This window comes from Castor canadensis, chromosome 8 (assembly GCF_047511655.1).
Source record: "Castor canadensis chromosome 8, mCasCan1.hap1v2, whole genome shotgun sequence".
Lineage (NCBI taxonomy): Eukaryota > Metazoa > Chordata > Mammalia > Rodentia > Castoridae > Castor > Castor canadensis.
Window position 1 is genome coordinate 84,142,646 of NC_133393.1, and position 25,012 is coordinate 84,167,657.

Sequence of the window (25,012 nt, forward strand, 5' to 3'; positions counted from 1 at the left end):
AGTCCAAGTTCAGTGTTGAGCCTGGCCATGTGAATGGGGCAGAGTTGCTCAGTCTCCTTAAGCCTCAATTTGGCCTCAGGTTCCTGTTGTCCTCCCACCTGCAAAGTCTGTTCCTGCAGGGTTGGGGTCGTGTCAGTCCACATAGCTGTGCCCGGCAAGCAGGATACTTGTCAGTTATTTATATTTTCTTCCATTTATAGTTAGTCATTATAGTATTGTTTTATATCATTAAAGCATTGGTGTTATGTATTCTGTTTCAGAAAAACCGAGGTCCCAGTATATGAGAACCAGCCATGAAAGGCAGAAGGGGCAATGAGACCTAAGAAAGATGGATCCAGAATGCACAAAATGCACTTTATTGGAGGTTTAAAGACAAAGGGTATCTTGGGTGGCAGCAGGACAGAGGGATCCCTGTACCCCAAAGCAGATGGAAGAGATTTCTACTCTAAGCTAGGCAAAGAAGGCCTGTGGCCAACTGAAATGTGCCTAGCCTCTCTCAAAACATCAGATAAAAGCAGTCAGGACGTCAATGGCCAGCACACCATGCTTGGCTGACTGTCCTAACAGCTTTGTTTGTCTTATAGGGCTTGGGATATGTGCCATGATTACCTAATGGGAAAAATGGTGATTATGACCAAGATGGATGAGGTCATGGGGAGCTAGATCCCGACATATACAAATTCCTAGATAAACTCAGCATTTACTAAATGCCAAGCACTGTGCTTAGCACTTTGCATATTGAAACTTTGAAACTGGAAATGGGCCAAGAGAAGTTGAGTGCTATCCCCAAAGTCACACAACTCATGGGTTAAGAACTCGGGACCATGAACTCGATTTCTTAGCCTGTTCAGTCCAAGCTCTTAACCATTAAGAGAGCCTCACTCGCATCTTGAATAAGACATAGAATTCTAAGGGAGTTTGTGGAAGATTTAAGAAATCCTGACAGAGTAGAATCTAACATCGTTTCACTTCTCTTGTTCCATCTATCCTGAACAGTGAAACCACTGCTTTGATTCTTCTCCAACTATACCCTCCCAAGTCCCAGAACCTCTAGATTGCTTCTCAACGATACAAACCAGGTGCAGGGAGCTTACACCTGTAATCCTAGCTACTCAGGAGGCAGAGATCAGGAGGATCATGGTTCGAAGTCAGCCCAAGCAAATAATTTGTGAGACCCTATCTCAAATACCCATCACAAAACAGGGCTGATGGAGTGATTCAAGTAACAGAAGCATGGGACCTGAGTTCAAACCCCAGTGTCATCAAAAATAAATAAAATAAAATAAATAAAAGAATATTATTGGGTGGGGGTATAGCTCAGTGGTATACTTGCCTAGCATGTGTTAGTCCCTAAGTTTTGATACCCAGCTCTGAAAAAAAAACCTATTTTTCCCCTACACTGAGAATATTTTTCACTGTGTAATTAAAATACTTGGTTTTTCACTGGGACTGTGTCTCAAATGGTAGAGCACATATCTAGCAGGTGAAAAGCTCTGAGTTCAAACCCCAGCACCACCAAAATATTGTAAATAAATAAAATATTTGGTTTGTGTGGGTTTGGTTTCAAGTAAATCATGATTTAAAATAATGTATGAATTGGTAATCATATTAATGTACATCAATACAAGCCAAAAGGCAAAATCCCTACCTTTATTAAACACAATTTTTTGCCTACTCTGCACCTCCACCCACATGGGTGAGAAAACCAAGCAACCCAGCTACCAGCCTTCTGTGCACACTTCCTGCTGCTCAGTACTGCAGCCTCTCCCACCTTCTCTCTCCTCCAGCTTTGAACAGCACCCCCAGTTCCCTCTTAGCTAAGGGCCTTGCTGCGCTACTATCCAAGGTCAACCCTCCTCTCAGCAACTCAAGGACATTGCTCCAGTAGTCACCTCCTACTCCCCTTGCATTGCCAGCTTTTCCCTGTTTTCTGGATCATTCTTATGAGCATACAGGCATGATGTGATTGTTTCATCTTAAAAGCAAATAGGTGGCTCAAGTGGTAACGCACCTGCCTAGCAAGCTCAAAGTCCTGAGTTCAAACCCCAGTACTGCCACACACACAAAAAAAAGGCAGTCAAAATTCTCTCAACTCCACTTTCCCCTCCAGCAGAACTGCTTTTCTCTACTTCCCTTTTTCTTTTTTTTTGTAGTAAAAGCCCTTGAAGGAAACACTATCTCCAGTCTTCCTTCAAGTCTCTCTTGAACATTCTAATTAGCTTTTGACCTGACCACTCCATCAAGATCACCAACATCTTGTGTGGTACAACCAGTAGTCAAAATCCCATTTGTCTTTTCAACTGTCTATCACAGAAACAGACTCTTTCCTTTTGAATCTTTCCTTGAAACACTTTCTCCTGTTTGCTTCCAGGATCCCACACTCTCACAGTTTTCCTGTTTCACTCACCTTGCCTTCTTGAAATCCTTTACAAGTTGTGCCCACTGAGTGTGGTATGACATGCCTGTAATCTCAGCTACTCTGAAGGCTAAGGCAGGAGGATCGGGAGTTCAAGGCAAGCCTGGGATACAAAGCAAGACCTTGACTTAAAAGAAAAAAAATGTTCCCCCTCATCTTCCCTGACCTCCCATACCTGGACTCCCCATGGCTCCTTTCTTCTCTGGAGTCACCTATTGGAAGGTAAACCAAATTAATATCTCTGACTTAGACTTCTCCTCTCAACACCAGACTTGTATCCAAATCCCCACCCACCCTCTCTCACTTTAGACAATCTCAAACTTAACAGGCCAAATGTGAACTTAACAGGCTAAGTGTGAATGCTTAGCCTTCACACTCCACGCTTGTTCCCCAGTTTTCTCCATCTCAATATATGTCACCATCATACTTCTTGATGAGAAAATCAAAAACCATGGATCTGTCTTCTCTTCTTTTCTCACACCCTACCCCTCTCCACAGCAAATTCTATTGCTGCTACCTTCACAGCATATCCAGAATCCAAGCTGCAACTCCTGCAGTGTTCAGTAACCTCTTAACCAATCTTTCTGCTTCTACCCTTGCCCCCTACAGTCTGTTCTCAAGGCAGCAGCAAGAGGGATGGTGTTCAAACTAGTGGGATGGTGTCATTTTTCTGCTAAATCACTCACAGAGGCTCCCAAAGCCTCTTTTCAATGGTCTGTGATCTGTCCTCCTTTTTACTTTAACTTCTTTTTTTGACATCATCTTCTGCCCCTCACCCTCTTGTTCATACAGCCAAGTCAGATTTGCCTCCTTACTGCTTCTCCTCATAGACATCCTTTCCCTACACTTCACCATATTGTTGTGGATTTTGGGGGAGCCGTGGGTTGGTGAAAGGATTTACCAAGATGGAGAGTAGGAAAAAGGAAAGAATTATTAGGACACCATTGAAAGGGGAGAAAGTGGTTGGCAGCTATGCCAAGGAGCATAGTGCACTGAGACAGGGTTTAGAGTAAGTTTTACACCCAGGTTAGACCACTTTTGATTAGCCATCTCCATTTTTGTGGACCTTATTGATTGGTTGTCTCTTTCTGGGATCATGGTTTGAATTTCTCCTGCTTGGGAATATCTCTGTTTCATCTGGGCCTCCCAGGGGGCTGGATCCACCCCCCACATTCCATCTGTTCCTTAGTATTTGTCTGCCATGTTTCCTTAAAATGGAGGCCTCCTCCACACATAGCTTGCTCTATCACCTCCCTCAGGATTCCCTTCCAGTGTGATCTCTGGAAGCCTTTTCGAGACTACTGTATTTAAAATGCTAACTCACAGGCTCCCATATCCATCCCACTCAGCACTCATTCCTCTAGCCTAAATTAATTGTACAAAGGGGTTTCATTGTGATATTTACAACATGTATATGATGTACTTTGATCAAATTCATCCCATCTGTATTATTCTTTCTTAATCACCCTCTCTCCTCCCTTTTTTATCTAACATATTATTTTACATGTTTGTTTGCTTTTTAATTATCTGCGTTCCCAACTCAAATGTAAACTCTATAAGGTCAAGGGTTTTTAAAATGTTTTATTTACTGCTTTATCCTTACTACCTAGCATAGTGCCCATCTTAATTATTTATTGACAAAAAGAAAGAATTCATGGGCCACATGATATAGGAATAGTTTACTATATACTGCTATGGACACAGTACTCATGGTTTATTTTCTCCTTGAAGCCTTGATATATATACTAGTTATTATTACCACTATCTTGCAAATGAGAAAGTAAGAGTCATAGGGCAATTAAGTGACTGTACAGGCCACGCAGCCATACTTGACTAAATCAGATTTTGAACCCGAGTCTATCAGCCCCAAAGCCACAAGATGTCATGGTTCACCTATTTCATGTCCATTAGAGAGCATGCAGTCATCAAAGTTTGAATGTTCTCCAGACAGATAATCACGGACCCCAGGCCTAGGTCGCTCACTGTGCTGTATCACTACAGGGACAACTCTGCTTGCCTCTTATTGCAGGTTGTTGTACATATAGGTTTTCTATACCATTTAAAATATCTGAATGTTTGGAACAATATGGATGAGCAGTTTACCAAACAATTTCTGAACTTTAACATCTGTTCTAAGTGGTGCTCTTATGTTACCCAGGCGATTGCCTTCAATAAAGACAGATATTAAGGCTGGGAGCCTGGCTCAAGTAGTAGAGTACCTGCCTATCAAGTGTGAGGTCCTGAGTTCAAATCCCAGTACCTCGAAAATATAAATTACTTAATTAAAAATAAGGACATTGTATCTTTAAGGACAGGAGAATAAAACATTTGAAAGTTAAGTTATAGAATACCTGTATAGGCTATTTATGGCAAAATAGACAAAAAAAACAAAAAAAAGCCAGCACCGGTGGCTGACTCCTGGCTCACACCTGTAATCCTAGCTACTCAGGAAGCAGTGATCTGGAGGATCACAGTTCAAAGCCAGCCCAGGATATAGTCCTCAAGATCCCATCTCTAAAAAATCCATCACAAAAAAGGGCTGTGGAGTGGCTCAAGGTGTAGGTCCTGAGTTCAAACCCCAGTACTGAAAAAAACAGTGGCAGGAAGTGTTCTTCTAGAAGAAAAAGTAAAGGATTTAAGAACACAATAGGAGGCTTGCTTCTCACTCCTGCCTCTGGTATCCTTTGAAATTTTGTGCCATGTGCAAGAATTACCTTCCAAAGATAAACAAAATAACTTAAGAATGACGATAGTGCTGGTGCACCCTGTCTGGCCTCTTACTGAGGAGGCCACAAAGATGACACACTGTGCAGTTAGAAGGGCTGCCCAAAAGTGCCTGCCCTGCTCCATCAAGGTGACTGTCATTCATGCCCAATCCCATGGCTTTACCAGCAGCAGAGGGAAGACAACGAGAGTCTGCCTTACTATATGAAAGGAGACCTGTGCGAGAAAACACATTTTAGATGTAAAACATCCATAAATTGTCATTATCTTTTAGAAGAAAAGCTAAGTGCAGTAGGTAAGAGAAAAAGAGCTAGCTCACCAGGCTTTGGAACTTGACATGGTGCAAGAATATTGATAGTAGCCAGAGCAGTAATAGCAGCTATCTACCTAGATCACACTAAACTCTGGGAAGCAAGAAAAATGGTTCAATCAGGCACTGGAGACTCACACCTGTGATTCTACCTACTCACTACTATAATCCTAGCTACTCAGGAGGCAGAGATCAGGAGGATCGAGGTTCAAAGCCTACCCGGGTAAATAGTTTGAGAGACCCTATCTGGAAAAAACCCTTCATAGAAACAGGGTTGGTGGAGTGACTCAACAGGTAAGAGCACCTGACTAGTAAGTATGAGGCCTGGATTCAACACCCAGTGCCAACAGATAAAAAGTCTATTAAGTGATCTCAACCAACTTTCTTTTAAATTTAAAGAGTTGCATTATTGCAACTCTGTGTTCTCAGGTCTTGTGGTGAAACTTAGACACCCTTCCCTAGTTTGTTCTTTAATTCTCACAATGTGAAAGCACTGGAAAGATCTGCAGCTCACTCACAGAACTGCTAAAATCAAATTATGGCAGACTTTCCAAATTACATAAGACACTATTCTGAAATTTAAAACTGACTAAAGTTATCCTTTGGGTTCTAAACTGAAGCCTTACCTAGAGATAAGGTAATAATTGTATTAAAATTCGTGGACAAATGCAGAATAATCTGATGACAGTAGACATGCTGAAAACAATGCGTAATGTGTGGGATGGATTTTTAAGGCACATGCTAGGTAGTTAAAGATGTAAAGAAAAATGATATTTTGCCAGGTGCCAGTGGCTCATGCCTATAATCTTAGCTACTCAGGAGGCAGAGATCAGAAGGATCATGGTTCAAGGCCAGCCCAGGCAAATAGTTTGAGAGACCTTATCTTGAAAATACCCAACACCCAACACAAAAAAGGGCTGGTGGAGTGGCTCAAGTGGTAGAGTGCCTGTATAGCAAGTGTGAGGCCCTGAATTCAAACCCCAATACCACCGTATTTTTTTTTTCCTCCCAAGGAAAGGCAACTATATTACTTTATAGACCAGTGCACCTAAATAGCACAGCATTTAAAAAGCAGATCCAGCATGGAGGGCACTTAATCAGGACAGTTCTTGGAATCTATTCGTCTTATTCCTTGGTTATTTCACAGCATTTACTATAAAGGAGACTGCAGGTGTAGCTCAGTGACAGATCACCAGCTTAGCATGCTCAAGGACTGGATTTGATTCCCCGCCCCCCCCCCCCCGATTAATATAATGAAGTGTTCTATCCTTAAGTGTTCAAAACACCTGTAGAAAGTTGAGTGTTTTGAGAAAACCTTTTTTACAGCTTTACTTCCTTGTCTTTTTTTCTTATTCATTTCCTTCTCTTTTATCTTGGTATGTGTAGGGGAGGTGCCCCCCAAATCAGATCACTCCACACAAACAACAAAGGTCTATGCTTATCTGTTCAATCAGGCATCCATTTCCTTCTGCATACATGGTCCCCTTGAGTTACAGGCCAGTTTCCACTGGAACACTGGGGGGAGGGGAGGGGACTAGCTCTGGCCGTTGCTTACTGTGTTTACCTAGGGCCTCTGGCCTGTATTTTTCCAAAACGGGGCCATGGGACCATCAAAGTGAAAGAATTTGAAGACACCACCCTAACAGTGCAGGATCGCTGCTACTAGCTGAGATAGAAAAGGGAGAAATATTTCTCTCTTCCTACCACCTCCCCTTTTCTCTTTTCCTATTTCCCCCTTCTAACAAAGTTTTCAGCCTGGAACACACATACCAGTGATAATAAAAGATGAAGAACTGAATTGTTAAAATAAAAAACAAAGGAAGAGTCAGGATAAGTTACATGCAAATTACTAAGGGTGAAATGAAAACAAGTTCAGAGCCAAATTCCAGGAGATTCTGTCTTTTGCATTTACTTATCACTTCATGTTTTCATATATGCATCTGTTGAAGCGTCACTCATTAATTCTTCCACTTCCTAAAGCAAGAAAGTAACTGTCATTTGGCTCAAATGCCACAAGAAAAGGTATCACCTCCCCAGACTCTGGCTTGTGAACTAGCAAACAGATGAACTTATTTACCTAGTAGCTGGGTTTCTGGGCCATGCTGAGCTCCAGGTGAGAAAAGACTTTGTCTAGAAAAGATATCAACTGAGAGATACATTTTTAAATCCTTTCCATTTAACATTTCTGACCAGCTTTTCCTGGGATCCTCATTTATGGAGGCCTTTACTATAGGAAGAAACGATGGTCCTAGACCACTGTAGTTCACCCCACTTAACAGCACTGAAGAATTGTTACTTGGTAATGATGAATTATTATTGACTGATAAACAACCAAATTTGTTAAAAATTTTTAAAAAGGAGCAATTTGAAGAAACAGTCAATTTAGTTGTGAACAGGAGAAAGGATGGAAGTATCTATTGTCTGTGCAATCTTGTATGTTGTGGTTGACCACAAAGGCTTGGCATCCCAGCTCTGCCTTTTATAAAATGATGCTTTGGAGTACATCAATCCATCTTCTGACCTCAATGTTTGAAAACTGGAGAAAAATAAAGTACCTTTTTCTCAGGGTTCCTAAGAGGAACAAACAGATAAGCAGCCAAAACACTTAAACACTGTTAGAGGGTGGACTAAATAAATATAATAATAAATGTATTTAGGGTTGCTAAACACTCAGTTAAATGCTTCATTTAGTTGGAAAGTTCCCCTAACCACATGGTCCACCCCCACATCTGCTGAATTAGCTCAGAGCAACAGAACAGTGAACAAATGTGGGGCATAGAGTATTTAATTTGATTTCCACATCTTACTCCAAAGTGGGCATTATTTCTGGAACTGGAGAATAAGGGAGCTGAGGGTTCTGTTGGATGTGGCCAAAGAGAGCAACACTCCTAGGAGGTGATGTGCAGCCATGACTGGGGGGTGGAGGACACACTGTATGAACAGTCAGCTTGTGAGCCTCAGGGACAAGACATTCCTTTCTCCAACACAGACTCCTTCTCTTGGCTTCTTCCTCGAACTTGGTCCCTCCTCCTCTTCTGAGGTATTAAGCTTGAAACCAGGAACTCAGGACTTCCAGAGCCCTCTGCGACCTAGTACGATCCAAGGCAGATTGAGGTCAGCTCTTAGCCTCGCCTTTTTTTTTATGTTCAAAACCCTATTGCACAGAATTCAGATACTACCGTGTTGAGAACCATAATGATAGGATCATAACCATTTTTCTTTCTTTCTTTCTTTTTTTTTTTTTTTTTTTTTGCAGTACTGTGGTTTGAACTCAGGGCCTACACGTTGAGCTTCTCCACCAGCCCTTTTCTGTGATGGGTGTTTTTTGGAGATAGGGTCTCGGAAACTATTTGCCAGGGCTGAGTAACTAGGATTATAGGTCTGTCATCTCCTCAGAACTAAGTGGCTAGTCCTGTCACTAGAGGAGCACAGAGATAAGTGAGATAGCAGCCCTGGGTTCCTGTGGCCAGTCCTGAAGACAGAATTTTCAGAATTCAACCTGATCATGGGTTGAAAGCAACTAGTCATTATTAACTGCCCAATGGCCCTCTCCAACCATGGAAACATTTTATTCAACCACTGGTTAGACTCTGGAGAAAATCAGTACAAGTATAAAAAACTGTAAAGCAAGCCAGTGCAAGCCGGTTGCCAATGGCTCACACCTGTAATCCTAGCTATGTGGGAGGCTGAGATTGGGAGGATCATGGTTCCAGGCCAGCCCAGGCAAAAAGTTCGACGGACCCCCCCCATCTCCAAAAATAACCAGAAGGAGGTGTGGCTTAAGCCACAGCGTGCTTACGACGCCTTGAGTTCAAACCCCAGTCCCACCAGCAAAAAACCTGTAAAACACAATTATAGTTTTAGTTAAACACTGGGTTTTCCGTTGGCTCTTATGAAAGCTAGCTAATTGGGGTGTTGGTGCATATTTATAATAACAGCACCAGGAGGCTGAGACCGGAGGACCTTGAGTTTGAGGCCAGCCTGGGCTACACAGTGAAACCCTTTCTCAGAAAGCCAAGGGTTGGCTGGGCGCCAGTGGCTTACACATATCTAGCTACTCAGGAGGCAGCGATCAGGAAGGTGGCAGTTCAAAGCCAGCCAGGGCAAATAGTTCAAGAGACCCTGTCTCAAAACAACCCATTACAAAAAAGGGTTGGTGGAGTGGCTCAAAGTGTAAAACCAGAGTTCAAGCCCCAGTACCATTAAAAAAAAAAAGCCAAAGGTTGTGTCTGGGTGTCAGTGGTTCATCCCTATAACCCTAGCTTTCCAGGAGGCAGAGATCAGGAAGATTGCAGTAAAAGCCAGCCTTGGTGAATAGTTCATGAGACTATCTTGCAAATGGCTCTGAGTTCAAACCCCAGTACCACCAAAAAAAAAGGAAAAAGCCAAGGGAGAGTGGTATAGCTCAATGGTACAGTGCACAAGGCCCTAGGTTAGTTCCCAGCATGAGAAAAAAAAAAAAAAAAAGCTAGCAAACAATGAAGTGATAAAAACTGAATCAAGTGAACTTCAAACCTACTTTTGTTTCTCCATGCAAAAACGTAAAGCTGTGCACAAAACACTGTTTTGTTTTTGAAACGTGAGTAACAAGAGAAAAAAATGTATGCAAATAGTTCTTTCTAGATAAGATTACTTTTTCCTCCTAATTTCAACAAACATTTATAGCTGAGGTTAAAAGCTCAGACTCTGGAGCCACATTTCCTCCTAAAGAAACAAAACAAAAACTTAATCCAATCAATTATAACATTTACTGGCAATAATAGACCAGTCCTGCCATTTATTAGCTAGGCAACTTTGCACAATTCACACAACCTTTCCCTGACTCAGTTTACTCATATATAAAGTAGAAGTAACAAAAGCTCCTATCCCACTGGGTTGTGAGAATTGAAAAGTCTTATTGGCAATTTTAAGGCCAGACTGGGCTACATACAAAGGCACAGGAGCAGTTAATTGTAGTACAAAACAAAACCAAGTGTTAGCTAGAGGAAGGAGAGATTTTTTTCTGTCTGGAGGAATAGGGAAGGTTCTCTGACAGAAATGCTTTTCTCAAAAATGGGTTTTAAGAAGGAATGAATCTCTAGGGCAAATACAGCAATGTGGTTGGACTTGGGTCACATGACAAGGGGAAAGCACATACAGGAGGTATGGGGATAGGTAGAAACCCAAAACATGACAGTATCTGATATCCTCACTCCAGAGGAACTAATACAGAAACCTTAAAGCGACAGAGGTCAACACGAGAAGGGGATCAGGAACCAATGTAAAGACCAGTTAGAGATGAATCAACTTGGGTTGTAACACATTTGTACATGGAAGCAATGCTAGGAATCTCTCTGTATAGCTATCCTTAACTCAACTAGCAAAAACGCTTTGTCTTTCTTATTATGCTTATGTCTTCTCTTCAACAAAATTAGAGATAAGGGCAGAACAGGTTCTGCCTGGTAGGGGCAGATGGTGGGGGAGGGGGAGCATGGGGGGGGGCGGGGCGGGGAGAAATGACCCAAACAATGTACGCACTTGTGAATAAATGAATTAAAAAAAAAAAAAGAAAGAAAAATAATAATGCTAAAAAAAAAAAAAAGAAGAAGGAATAAATCTGGTATCTGGTAGAGAACCTGCCTAGCAAGTGTAAGACCCTGAGTTCAAACCCTGGTACCACCAAAAAAAAAGAAGGATCCTGGGGTTTATCCCTAGCACCACAGAAAAACAAAACAAAACAACACCCCCAGAATTTTAGAGCTGGGAAATATTCAAGGAGAAGTCACAAAAGAGCATAAAGAGGTGAAGAAAAGTTGTCTGGCCTTATACAAACCTTGTAATTTATCATCCACAGACTTTGAGAAGATAAAAGACCACATTATAGATTTAAAATGTCCATAGGTCAGGTGTGGTGGTGCAAAAGGATCTTGAGTTCCAGGCCAGTGTGGGGTACATAGACTGTCTCAAAAAAAAAGAAAAGAAAAGAAAAAAAAAAGACTATAAACTCTCAAATGATTACAAAATTGTCAAACCTAGATGATAAATTTCTATGTGAGCAAACACAAAAATTTAAATGATGCTGAAATCAGAGTTTTTGACCCAAGCCCAAACTCCTATGCCAGGTCCGGCCATAAGGAGGCATGGTGAAGGCAGAGAAAGGTGGTTTATTACAGGTCTTGGGGCATGTCGTGGGAAGAGGCAGAATAAACACTCAGCTCATCCTCAGCCATCTTCAGGGTACAGACATGAGCCACAGGTTTAAATAGACTAAAAAACTGGGGGCAGGGAGACAAAGATATGCATCGTTAAACAGTTAAATCACAGATGTAGTCGTGAACTGGCAGAACAGTCTGGTCAGGCAGGTGTCTGGTCCATTTTTGGGAAATTATCACCTGGAGGGAGTAATCTGATTCTTAAGATAATTGTCCTCACTGGGAGGGTGGCAGCTCCAGGTGGCTCCAGTTCATTGTCATAAAGATATCAGTTTTGTCCTTTTTGGAATCCAAGGTTATTGTAAAGTTACTGTAAAGAAAATGGCTTAGAGCAAAGACAGATACAAAATGGAGGCAAAGATGCCAAGCTTTTCCTGTTTTTAGTTAATTTGTGGGCTCAAATAAGGACTTGGCCGGTGCTTTTCAGTAAAAGCAACTTGAGCTTTTACAATACCATTTATAAATACCTTATAATACCATTTATAAATAAAGTTTTAAACAAAGGCAAAATGTCTTAAGGATAAAAAGAAATTTGTGGAAAATAACCATAAACCTAAAACAGAGGTGAAGATTGATCACTGTGTTCAGCAACATCCTTCTTCCTAAAGCTTATTTTCAAAATTTAGATTCACTAGGAAACAGTCAACAGAACTATATCCAGATAATCATTCAAGGATTTTGATGGCTCAGGAATCATGGGAACGATCAGTCATGAAAAATCAAAATAAATGGACACAAGCATTTCGATGCAGGGTTTGTTTTTTGTTTTGTTTTCCCCCGTCCAGCTACACATTCTCCAATCAATGTTTTTTTGTTAGTGTTTTGTTTTGTTTTGTTTTAGGGGATTGAACCCAAGGCCTCCCACCACTGGGCTACATCCCCAACCCTTCAGCCTCAAGGAAAATTATACAACAGAGCTCTGAAAACAGTGAGAATATTTACCTTTTGGGAGATAATGTCCAAAGGCCACAAGAGAAATGTCTAAGGAATTCAGCCCCAGTTTGATGACAAGATAAATGAGTGTCTAGAGAATTTGGAAGCACTAGAGGCTGGCCCAGATTGTCACTCTTCATGCCCTCCCTTTCACCCCCAGCACCAAAGAACTTTATTCTACCCACCTGAATGTCTGGAACTCCCGGGACAGGTCCGGGCTGGAGAAAAAGATAATAGTTGAATTCATAGCGCACTTAAAACTGTAGCAGTGTCATGCTAATGACTTTGCAAATGTTCCTTTGACCCTGGCTTGGTTAGAAATCCGGAGTAATGTTATGCTCATTTTCTTAACAGGGATTCTCAGAGAGGGAGGCTACCTTAACTGCACAGGGTCTCCCTCGCTGGTGACCCAGGAGGCTGACTCTCCGCCCTCCCTCTCAGCCTGTGCTTTATTGCTTCTGTTCTAAGTCATCTGCATCCAAATAGTATTGATAAGGTGAGGGTGATCTATTGTCACTATTCAGACTGGGACTCTTGGGGGAGGGGAAGGGTTCCATTAATACTTACGCTGGGAGAACAGGCATACACCAGACCTTTTGGGACTAATGAGGGATGGATGGTCACCTTATTGCTTGAGTGAACCTACACGGTAAGAATGTTGGAGAAGAGAAGGGAGGGAATCAATTAGTGGGCCTCAAGAAAACACCAACGGTTGGAGAATTGCAGAGACAGAGAAACCCTAGCAAAGGATCTAGAGAGGGGCTGGGGACGAGAGTCACAGGCATAGACTCAAGGCAGAGTTTTTCAGAGATGGCAATCTAAGGTGCCCCAGCCACAAGAGCTGGGAAGTTACCAAGAAGTTACCATTGAAGGGAACAACAAGGAAATCACTAGTGATTTATGGACAAATGTCTTCGGTTTTGTGGTGTTGGAAACCAAATTAAAGTAAAAGGAGGATTGAGTGGGAGGTGAGGACCAGACACAGCCAGTGCAAACAACGCTTTAAAAATGTGGCCTTGAAGCGGAGGCGAGAGATAGGACTATCCCGGAGGTGGAGTCAAAGAAGTTTCCTTTCTTTTTCAAAGCAAGAAATTAGAAAGGCTGGAGCCAACCCCAGAAAGAGGGAATGAGAGGCAGAATGCATAACCATCCCCTCTCTGAAGGATATCTTGGGGCATAGTCCCTAAGGATGTGGGAGGACTGGGGACCAGCACTGAGGGATTGGCCTTCTGCCTAAGGAGGTGAGGTACATCTCTGCCTTTGTCCAAGGGTGGGACGGGGGGCTGTAAGGGTTGAATGTTTGAAGGAGGGAAACTAACCAAGATCTGTCTGCAGGCCTGTATTTTCTCTAGGATCCGAGTGGTTCCAGTTTGCAGCCAGAGACTTAAAAGGACCTAATAAGGCCTTTGATACACATGATCTGTTTCGTGTTCATTATGGGCAATAATATCTCTGTTGTACCAAACGGGAAACTGAGGCTCAGAACAATGGGCATTCAACCTGAGTCTAGTCTGACTCTGTTGTCTCTTGAAGGTGAATGCCAGCTCAACACCTTATGGTATTCTTTTAGTCCTGTTAGAGGGTAGGAAGTTAGCAAATGTAGTTTTAAGTAATGGTCAGAATCATAATGGGAAAGTTTTCCATAGACTATCCAGGATTGAAATCAAATTTTTGTTTTTATGAATTGTTTTGATCCTCACTTTAAAGGATCCTTTTTGTAAAACAAAAGGTTATTTAAGTGGTCCACAGTTTATCTTTTGGTTTTATTTTTTAAAAACTACCTGCATATCAGATACATTGAACTTCCACTTGGTTGGTAAGGTTGCTCCTAATTTCTTCCTATAGCCCACAGGAAGTGTTTATATTGGACTATTATCTGGGGATAGGGGTTCATGCTGCTTTAAGAGTTTTTAAACTTGGTGATTTTCAGACACTTTAAGAAAAGTGCTTGAAATTCTTCCAATGATATTTATAGGAAAAGAATCACAAGTTTCAAATTATGGCAAGGTAGGGATGATGTAACCACAAATGGAATATTTCCATACTGATTCCTTGCTCTACCTGGTTAACTTGTGATCATATGGAGCCCAGTTTGAAAGACTAGGTGTGATTGTGGTTTTAATTTGCCATCTGTGTGATATGTGTCTGAGATCTTAGGTATGTTTAAGGACTACCTGAATAACCAAGTGAGAAATGAAGGCCGGGAGTTTCATGATGCAGGGAGTTGGATAAAGGAGCCATGATAGTTGTTGGGGGAGGTGGGAGCCAAATTTGCCCAGTGATAGCCGTCAAGACCTGTGTGGGAGTCATATTAACTGACTTGTTCATATCAAAAGATGTGGAGAGAGCTGGTGGAGGGGCTCAAGTGGTAGAGCACTGGTCTAGCAAGTGTGAGGCCCTAGTTCAAGTCCCAGTGCCGCTGGACAAAAGAAAAAAAGAAATGTGGGTAGAGAACTCCCAATCCACAGGCTGATAAGATTTCCCAAGGAACAGCTTGAATTGTTGCCTCTTCCTTTTTCTTTTAAAACTTTATATGGCAAGTAATTTTAATTTTTTGACAAGTTTAAATTAAGATTAGAAAACTAAGCCAATGCCAATACATAGGTGAGTCCATGAAAAATAGTTATTTTCTTATCTGTACCATCCATCCATTAAAATATAAGGAGATGTTGGAAAACTCAAAATATTGGTTTGATCCCCCAAATGCAATTAAAGAGGAAATGAATTATTTATAGTCCTTGTACAATGTTGCTTTAAGATGATCGGTCATATGCAAGAAACTTTTAAACTAGTGTTAAGAGCTCACTTGACCTTGAGCAGTTAAGGGCGGGTGGGGGAGGGGGGCACACAAAGGAGCAGTTAAAAAGTCAGCAAGAAACTGATGCTAGTCAAGAGAACAGAGACAGCACAAAATGAGAAGGAGGGCTCAGAATAAGGAGGATATAGGACCCACCCAAAGTCGGTGGCCCACGCCTGTAATCCTAGCTACTCAGGAGGCAGAGATCAACAGTACTGCAGTTCAAAGCCAGCCCAGGCAAGAGTTCAAGAGAACCTACCTCGAAAAAACACAAAGAAAGGGCTGATGAAGTGGCTCAAGGTGTAGTCACTGAGTTTAAGCCCCAGTACTCCAAAAAAAAAAAAAAAAGCCCCACCTAGCAAAAAAGCTGTCTCCAGGTGGGGGAGGCTAAAGGAGAATGGTGCAGGCAGGGAGTTCAAGTATGATATATTTGATATTGTAAGAACTTTTGTAAATGCCACAGTGTACCCCCAGCACAACAATAAAAAAAAAGTTCTATTTCTAGAACTTTCATAATACACTTTCTGTGATTTCTGCAATAATTTAGTAAACTAATAAAAAAAAGAAACACACACAAGAAAAGGCTGCCTCCAGAGCCCGCCCAAGGCTCACACATATCAGAAATCTGTCTTCAGGGACTTGTAAAGTCTGCCCCAAAGCGTGCCGAAAGCTCTTTAGACAATGCAGTTGCCCGGCTCAGTCTTTCTGAGTCCCACCCATGTGGTGCTCTCTGTGTCTCTCTTTACTTCAGTAAATTTCTAGCTTGCCACTCTCCTGTCTTCCAGGCTTGTCATTCTTGGACAAGAACCCAACGAACTCAAAACTGGTATCACTGGTTATAAATATTTTCTATAAGCAGTCAAAGCAGCATCCTAATTGTTAATGACGTCTGGTCTGTCTCTGGAGCAACTAGTTATTTCATTGTCACTCTTACTAAAAATTAACCAAATATATACAAAACATGGGTTAATGCAAAATAAATGCTGTGTTTGACTTGGGATGGTTCTAAAGCAATAGCCAATGATTTCTAATTCATGGCTGATGAAGCTACGAAAAAATTAATTAGCCCCAAATGGTGAAATATAAGCAAATTGGTTGAAAAAGTCATTTTTTATAGCAGTAGCCATTATTAATGCATGTTTCTGTCATAGCTTTAGCCTAAGCTCAAAATTTTGAAAACAGAAAATCATGGAACTACTTATAACTAAGATTTGGGAAACACAGGAAGTTCTTAAAATCTTGTTTCAATTTAAGATCGGAATCCCAGATTCCAATGGTGTCTCCTCCTTCTACCCTTGGGTGTTACATTTACACGCAGCAGTTCTAAGGCCAGTCCTCCTTTCTGATCTGTCCTTGTATATCTGTTTGCTTACCTCTCTTCCTTGAACTAAGAGACTGCCTTTTTAATCTACTTTTTGAAACCTCCTAGCACAAAAGCTGGCCCTCGGTGATCTTTATTATTTAAGTGAATGGATTTGTAAAATAGTTTCTAAGGCTAACTAGTGAGTTCAGCAAATTCAAAGCAAAGAAAGAAGTCTAAAAAGATCACCAATCAGGCTGCTTTCAAATTTCTTGTTTTTGAGGGGGATGATACTGGAGTTTGAATTCAGGGCTTCATCCTAACTAGGTAGGCACACTGCCACTTGAGCAACTCTGCCAGCTTTTTTTCTTTCCTTTTTTTTTTTCCTGGTGGAGCTAGAATTTGAACGAAGGGCCTCACATTTACTAGGCAGGCGCTCTGCCACTTGAGCCACCACAAGGATGCCTGACTTTGTCAATCCTGTTGGATTTGCTGAAACTCTTTAGCAAGAATTCCATGAATTTCCTTTTAGTTTTGGCTTCTTACTGGAAGGCTTCCCAATCATTGTCCCCTCTTCTCTCAGTATATCTGCTTGTTCCACTGGAGAAGGACACAGGTAATTCTTAGGTCAATGTTTATTGCCTGGGTTGGGCTCCTTGGTCAGGACACAGGGCAGCCAGACATCCTCAAATGCTGAAGCTGGAGTGTGGAATTTTTCTTTGTTCTAATACCTAAGACTTTAAATCTTCATGTCTCTTGCTTGAGATTAAGTTATGAGACATAACACTCACACTACCCCATCCCTCAAGTACACCAGGGCAGGCAGAGTAGATGGTTGCTTGTCTGTGACTAAAATTCTTATTCACACCAAAAGCCTCTTCTATTAGAGCTGGACTTCAGAGTAAATCTTAGCTCCATCATTTCAATAGTAAGAATTAGCTCATAAATGTGTCACTGCTTTAAGATACCTGGCATCTGGCCAGGTGCCAATGGCTCATGCCTGTAATCCTACCTACTCAGGAGGATGGGAGTTCGAAGCCAGTCCAGGCAAATAGTTCACAAGATCCTATATTTAAAAAAAAAACTCATCACAAAAAAGGGCTGGTGGAGTGGCTCAAGGTGTAGGCCCTGAGTTCAAACGCCAGTACCGCAAAAAAAAAAACAAAGGACTGGCATAGCTATTCCATAAAGAATATTAACTAACAATTAACAAACATTAATTTTGTTGTACTCAGAATCTTTTCACTTACAACATCTCCTTTAGACAGCACAAATATTGTTAATCTCTTTTAACGGTGCATGATTAACAATAAAAAGCTAACTCAACTCTTACTATATATACTTACTGCTTGTTAGGCATTGTTCTAAACACTATTTTGAGGCTGGCCTCAAACTCATGAGCCTCCTGCCTCAGCCTTTTGAGGGCTGGGATAACAGACATTCACCACTACTCACATCTAATCTATAAAGTGTAGGTATTAACAGTCCCATTTCACAGATGAGTAAAATTAAGGCTTCCCTAAAGAGCTAGCAAGCACAAGAGTTGGGCTTCCAACCAGATTGTATGGCTCCAAAAGCAGTGTTCTTCACTAAGCACCCTTTAAATACCTCCATTTCCTTAGTTCTTAAGTAGTGGACTTGAACTCACACCTGTCCAAGTGTAAAGCTGCATACCCAGGTGCAATGCATTATGTCCTTTAAACAAAGGATCACTGAAGTGTAGACAGCACTGGGTTATCACACCTGCTGGCCTTGGAGAGAGAACCCAAAAGGAAGGGGACAGTGTTAACTACCCTAGAGGGCAGTGCACACAGTATGACCAAACTTCTGGCCCAGACAGGACACACAGTGAGAGCAAGGATGGCCTGGGAGCCCTGGTAAGAATAGGAAAGGGCTTCCTTCTTCATTTTATACTGGAAAGTTGGGTCTGGAGTAGAAAGCAGAAACGCCAATAGCCCCCTGCACTTTTCCGGGTCATGGTCCTTGGCATTTTCTGTTTTGTATTACAGCTATCAGTGAGTGTTTCTGCTCTCCACTTACTTTTAGGTGTACCACATGGAACACATGATAAGCAACTTAGTAAGTGTGATGAGTTGGATGACTAATGAATCTAAAGGAATGTACGTGCTTGAGCTTCAAAAGGATTTGGAGTTTGCTCTTCTTTTGTTTTTATTTTGTAACACTACAATGAGCTAATTCCCCCCACCCCCCGTGCTGGGGACCAAACTCAGGGCCTTGCACTTGCCAGGCAAGTGCTCTTCCACTGAGCTAAATCCCCAACCCTTAATCCCTTTTTTTTGAAACTTTTTTTTTTCTGATAGCACAATTATTCTAATGAAGATAGGGGAAGGTAACTGTTCTCTTAAGGAAATTCTTAACATTCTACCTACTAGCTCTTGAACTTATAACCACAAATAGGGGCTGGGGGCATGGCTCAAGTGGTAGAGTGCCTGCCTAGCAAGCACAAGGCCCCAAGTTCAAACCCTGGTGCCACCAAAAAAAAAAATAATTTGAATTAGTGTTGGGTATTCCTGTAATTCCAGCACTTGAGAAGCTGGGGCAGTAGGGATGTTGAGTTTGAGACAAGCCTGGGCTACAAAGTGAGACCTGCCTTAAAAAAAAAAATTGTAATTTACTGATAGAATTCCACCAATACCTATTAAAATGTTGAGTAATGCATAAAACTGTCAAGCCATGGTGGACTTTTTTTCTTTATTCTGGTAGGACTGGAGTTTAAACTCACGCATACAAACTAGAAGCTTTACTGCTTGAGCAAAGCCTGTTTATTTTGCTCTGGTTATTTTGGAGATGAGATCCCACGGTTTGCCTGGGCTGGCCCAGAACCTTGATCTTCCGGATCTCAGCCTCCCAAGTAGCTAGGATTACAGGCGTGAGCCACCAGCACCTGGCTGCAATGGTGGATTTTAATGGCTCTGTGTAAATGAGTGAATGGGTACCATGTTCCCATTGGAACATTTGTTAGCAGTATTGAATTGCATTTCTACCTTTTCATCATCCCTGGAGAAGAATCATAAATGGCAACTGGTAATAAATTTAATCTGAAGTTTTGAAGATGAGTTTCACCACTTTTAACATTTCATCCATTGTGTTGGAAAGGGAAACCTTTGTCTCTCCCTTAGTTCTGCCCCCACGGTTAATGCAAATTGAACAACAGATTAACAGGAGAAAAGACACATTTTTAATTAATATTTACATGCAAGGAATGCACAGAAGGAAGTGAAACTTTTTTTTTGTCATCTGAGAATTTTTTTGGCTTTCTTTTTATTTATTTATTTTTAAATTATTCATATGTGCATACAATTCTTGGGTTATTTCTCCCCGCTTCAAAGGAAGTGAAACTTAATGAAGTAGCTAGATTTGGGGGTTTATATACTTTTTAACAAAGAAAATAGTGTTTAGTTTCAAGAAATGATAGTGTGGAGAAGTGGCTGGGGAATAAATAGGGAACTAATGGAAGATTTCAAGAAATGATAGTGTGGAGAAGTGGCTGGGGAATAAATAGGGAACTAATGGAAGATAACGACCATTTTAGTAAGGTCTGTGCAACACATCCTCGTGTCAGCACTAATGATGCTAAGTGATAAGTGTAGGTCTCCCCTCCCTGGTTTCGGTGACAGGTGTCACCTGACCTTTTTTTTTTTATTGTTTTATTATTCATATGTGCATACAATGCTTGAGTCATTTCTCCCCCCTGCCCCCACCCCCTCCCTTAACACCCATCCCCTCCCCCCCTCAATACCCAGCAGAAACTATTTATCCCTTATTTCTAATTTTGTTGTAGAGAGAGTATAAGCAATAATAGGAAGGAACAAGGGTTTTTGCTGGTTGAGATTAAGGATAGCTATACAGGAAGTTGACTCACATTAATTTCCTGTGGGTGTGTGTTACCTTCAAAGTTAATTCTTTTTGATCTAACCTTTTCTCTAGTTCCTGGTCCCCTTTTCCTATTGGCCTCAGTTGCTTTTAAGGTATCTGCTTTAGTTTCTCTGTGTTAAGGGCAACAAATGCTAGCTAGTTTTTTAGGTGTCTTACCTATCCTCACCCCTCCCTTGTGTGCTCTCGCTTTTATCATGTGCTCAAAGTCCAGTCCCCTTGTTGTGTTTGCCCTTGATCTAATGTCCACATATGAGGGAGAACATACGATTTTTGGTCTTTTGAGCCAGGCTAACCTCACTCAGAATGATGTTCTCCAATTCCATCCATTTACCAGCGAATGATAACATTTCATTCTTCTTCATGGCTGCATAAAATTCCATTGTGTGTAGATACCACATTTTCTTAATCCATTCGTCAGTGGTGGGGCATCTTGGCTGTTTCCATAACTTGGCTTCACCTGACCTTTCTCAAAGAGAAATTTATGCCCAGATTTTAGGCAGATGAAAGGAGGTCAGACAACTCTTTCTGCATCTGACTTTCAGTGCTTTCATTCCAAACTAATCCTCATATTGAAGAGCATGTTATGGGATAGCATGTTCTGACCTCAAATACAAAGCAAAGAATAACCATATGCAAATCAGCTCCAGGACTGTCTGGATTGCTATCTCCCCTGCCTTACTGATGAGAAACAGTGGCTTCTTATTAAAGAAAACTTTTCTTATAATATTTCGTGGCCTGACACATGTACTTTTTAAGTTATAGAAAGCAATATAAAACTATAAAGTGCATTTACAAGAAAGGTAAGGAAGAGAAGTCACTCGTATCCCTACTATTCTGTTAAAAACTGTTTTTATGTATTTTCTTTCAATGTTATTAGTGCTTGTTTATTTTGTAGCCATTCGGTGATAGGGGCACATGATGTAGAAGATAACTTCTTCAACTTAACATCACATTACTCTCCAGGTTCTTGCTTAATCTCAGTCCTCCTTAACAACTGCAGAGTTTGCCTAGCCATTCTCCAGTGTTAGAAATCTGAGTTGCTTCCAGGTTCTCAGACATCTTGATGTTACCCCCAGCACCTCCAACCCTGGGAAGGGAGCATTAGAGTTGCACCTCCCAGCATCCAAGAGCAGCCTCCGGAGTTCAAAGGTCAAACCTCAGGCCCAAATTGCAGCCAGACTCAGGAGGGCTTCTGCCTCCCTTCCTATCCTCTTTCTGACCCCCAGGCTTGGTGAGCCTCCCATTCAGGTGCCCCAGTCCCACTCCCTTAGGGCAGAGGCCACAGCTCCATCTGCTTCCCCAGGTCCTCCTTGCACCCTCTGCCCCGCCCAGGTGTGAATCTCTCCCAGCGATCTTTCTTTCTGTCCTAGCAATCCGCAGACCCACCGTGTGCACAAGGAAGGAGCTAAACCGCGCACCATAGGCACACTTCAGGCGTCATGGTCCACCTGCTGACCTCGGAAGTCCAGCAGCTGCTGCACAACAAGTTTGTGATCATCCTGGGGGACTCTGTGCAGAGGGCCGTGTACAAGGACCTGGTGCTTCTGCTGCAGAAGGACTGCCTGCTCTCTCTCCGCCAGCTCAAGACCAAGGGGGAACTGACCTTCGAACAGGACAAACTGGTGGCAGGAGGCACGTTCGGTATCATGCACAATGGCATCGACTATCGCGAGGTCCGCGAGTTCTGCTCGGGCCACCATTTGGTTCGCTTCTACTTCATCACGCGGGTGTACTCCGACTACCTGGAGGGCATCCTGCAGGAGCTGCAGTCGGGCGAGCACGCCCCGGACGTGATCGTCATGAACTCCTGCCTCTGGGACATCTCCAGGTATGGTCCGGACTTCTGGTCGAGCTACCTGCAGAACCTAGAGAGCCTGTTTGGGCGCTTGGACCAAGTGCTGCCCAAGTCTTGCCTCCTGGTATGGAACACAGCCATGCCTGTGAGCGAAAAGCCTCGCCGGGGCTCCAACCAGCCCAAGGGCCAACCCCGGGCCAAACCTGCCGACGTGTTCAAAGCCAACTTCTACAGCTGGGAGGAGGCTAGGAAGCACCACTTTGATGTGTTAGACTTGAATTTCCACTTTCGGCACTTCAAGAAGTACCTGCAGGATGATGGGGTGCACTGGAATGAATATGCACACCGCAAAGTCTCCCACCTGTTGCTGGCCCATGTGGCTGATGCCTGGGGTGTGGAGCTGCCCAGACGCCAGTGCGCACCTGTTGGCAATTTGATCAACTATGACCCAGAGTGCAAACAGACTGGCCAGGTAGTAAAGAGGCAGCCCCATGGCGATCAAGATCTACTGGCTTTCCCTGTGCCCCTGCCACTGCCTCCTCCCAGGCCCAGAGCCCTGCTCCCGTTACCACCCCCATTACCACCACCCTTGCCCTTGCCGCTGCTCCCGACCCCACAGCCGCTGCCCATCCCCCTACACCAGGTGAGACCCCCGTTTCCACTCTATCACCATGATTCCAATTTTCCCTCTAACCGTGTTTTCCACTCCGATCAATTTGCCTTCCAAACTGACTTTGCATTTGGTTCCCAGCCATCGATCCCCAGCTTCCCGTCACCCTGTTATCAGCAGGGGGCCCCGGTAGTGCACAGAGGTTTTCCCCGCTATCTTGTTGAAGGTCCCTATATGCCCTGGAGAGGGAGGCCCAAGAGACCAAAGAGAAGAGTCCCAGCTCATCCACAGTCAAGGCCTCAGTAGACGACCTTGACCTTTTGCCTCTTGGTGGTGGTGGATTGGCGGAATCTCCCGTTCAGTCGACACTGTACCATACTGGCCTTGCTAACTTAAGCCCTTTCAGCTCAAGCTTGGCGTTTTAGTTCATTGCTGTTACTGTCACGAGCTCTTCTTGTTACCTATGCTCTCTTTCCCCTTCGCAGTGACCAGGCATTGTTCCTGCCTCCCCACTCCCTATCCTCTTTGCCTTTTTGTAAAAATAAAATTGAATTACAGAAATCACTTTGCAGATGTGGTGGTGCGGTTTGTGGGTCTGTATTTAACGGGTGCCTTCCCTTTGCAGTTAAACAATTAGCTCTGTTAGAGCAAGGACAGCGTCTGCAGAATGAATCATTATGACATTGAGCTGGTAAATTTTCAAAGTAGTTTGCTTTTAAACTCTTTTGGCTGGGTGCAGTGGTGCACACTTGTAAGTTGCAGCACTCAGGAGACGGAAAAAAGAGGATTGAGAGTTTGAAATCAGACTGGGATACATAATGAAACCATTTATCAAAAAATAACAACCGATGGGAACTGGTTGCTCATGCCTGTAATCCTAGCTACTGAGGAGGTAGAAATCAGGAGAATCAAAGTTCTAAGCCAGCCTAGGCAGATAGTTCACGAGACTATCTCAAAAAAACCCTTCACACAAAAGGGCTGGTGGAGTGTCTCAAGATGTAGATCCTGAGTTCAAACCCCAGTACCGCAAAAAAAAAAATAATGATAGAATAACAACAGCAATAATAATGAAAAACAGAGTAAAATAAAGTAATAAATTCTAAGAGGTCCCATAAATGGATCTGATTGCTTACAATGAAGCAAGAGAAATTTAATCTTTTGTGATTCTCTTTGCCCAGAGATTCTCGAAGAAACATTGAATTTTTGGTGCTAGGAAAACTAAAGACATAAAACTTAAATATTTACAAACAAGATGAGTTCAAGGAAACCAAAACCATTCCTCCACCAGTCTTTTCGTTTATACTTGCTTCTGGTTTGCATAAACTTTCAAACCTCAGGACTGACTGACATACCCAGCAGTGTCAAAACAAGAAGGGAAGTCCATCATGCATCATCTTGCTACAGGAGGGATGGCAGCCCCTTGCAGCCTCGTAACTAGAAGGCTATTAGACGTGCAATCAATTTTGGCATGCTTGTGTCTTAGTGATTCCTTGGATAGTCCTGTTGTTTGGACTTGAGGAATTAGAGAAAAGCCACGCTTAAAGTCAGTGTGAATCACCATCATGGATTAAAACTACACATTGGAAGGGACTACCCAGTCTACAAATCCCTTGTGTCAATTCGGATGGATGCCCCTGCCCTTGTCTTTTGTTTAAATTGTAGGCCTTTTGTCATGCTGGACTAGTGAAATGTTAGTACTTGCATAAAATTGTTAAAGTAGGATGTGACTAAAATCTTCTGAATAATGGGATTTTTTTTGGGGAGGGGGCAGTACTGGGGAAACTCAGGGCCTTACAATAGCTAGGCAGGTGCTCTACCACTTGAGCCACTCTGCCAGCCTTTTTTTGTGTGTGTTGGGTATTTTCGAGAGAGGGTTTCAAAACTATGTGCCTGGGCTGTCTTTGAACTGAGATCCTCATGTCTGCCTCTTGAGTAGCTAAGATTATAGGTGTGAGTCATCAACACCTGACTGAATAATAGGATTTTTTTATCGGGTGGAGGATTTGACTGGTTTGTAGGTTCCCAATACCATCATCCCT

The 25,012-nt window shown here is 42.5% G+C and overlaps 1 protein-coding gene and 1 long non-coding RNA gene across 9 annotated transcripts in view; one reads left to right on the forward strand and one right to left on the reverse strand.

Annotated features, from left to right (window-relative positions):
• Pced1b (PC-esterase domain containing 1B) overlaps positions 1–23,537 on the forward strand; it is a 140,075-nt gene extending 116,538 nt beyond the window's left edge. For 5 of the 8 annotated variants that reach the window (XM_074083231.1, XM_074083228.1, XM_074083229.1 and 2 more), the window contains one exon: positions 21,939–23,537. In XM_074083231.1, coding sequence (XP_073939332.1) covers positions 22,008–23,279 — 1,272 coding nt within the window. In that variant the 5' untranslated portion in view covers positions 21,939–22,007 and the 3' untranslated portion in view covers positions 23,280–23,537. Of the gene's footprint in view, positions 1–12,928; positions 13,071–13,102; positions 13,821–21,938 lie in introns of those variants that run through there. The other 3 variants (XM_074083233.1, XM_074083232.1, XM_074083226.1) reach the window with 3 other exon arrangements.
• Positions 8,043–12,996, reverse strand: LOC141425744 (uncharacterized). Its single transcript, XR_012450829.1, has 3 exons — positions 12,760–12,996; positions 11,263–11,387; positions 8,043–8,539 (listed from the first exon to the last, which is right to left on the reverse strand). It is a non-coding gene; the product is annotated as an uncharacterized lncRNA (long non-coding RNA).
• Positions 23,538–25,012: the final 1,475 nt, after the last annotated feature.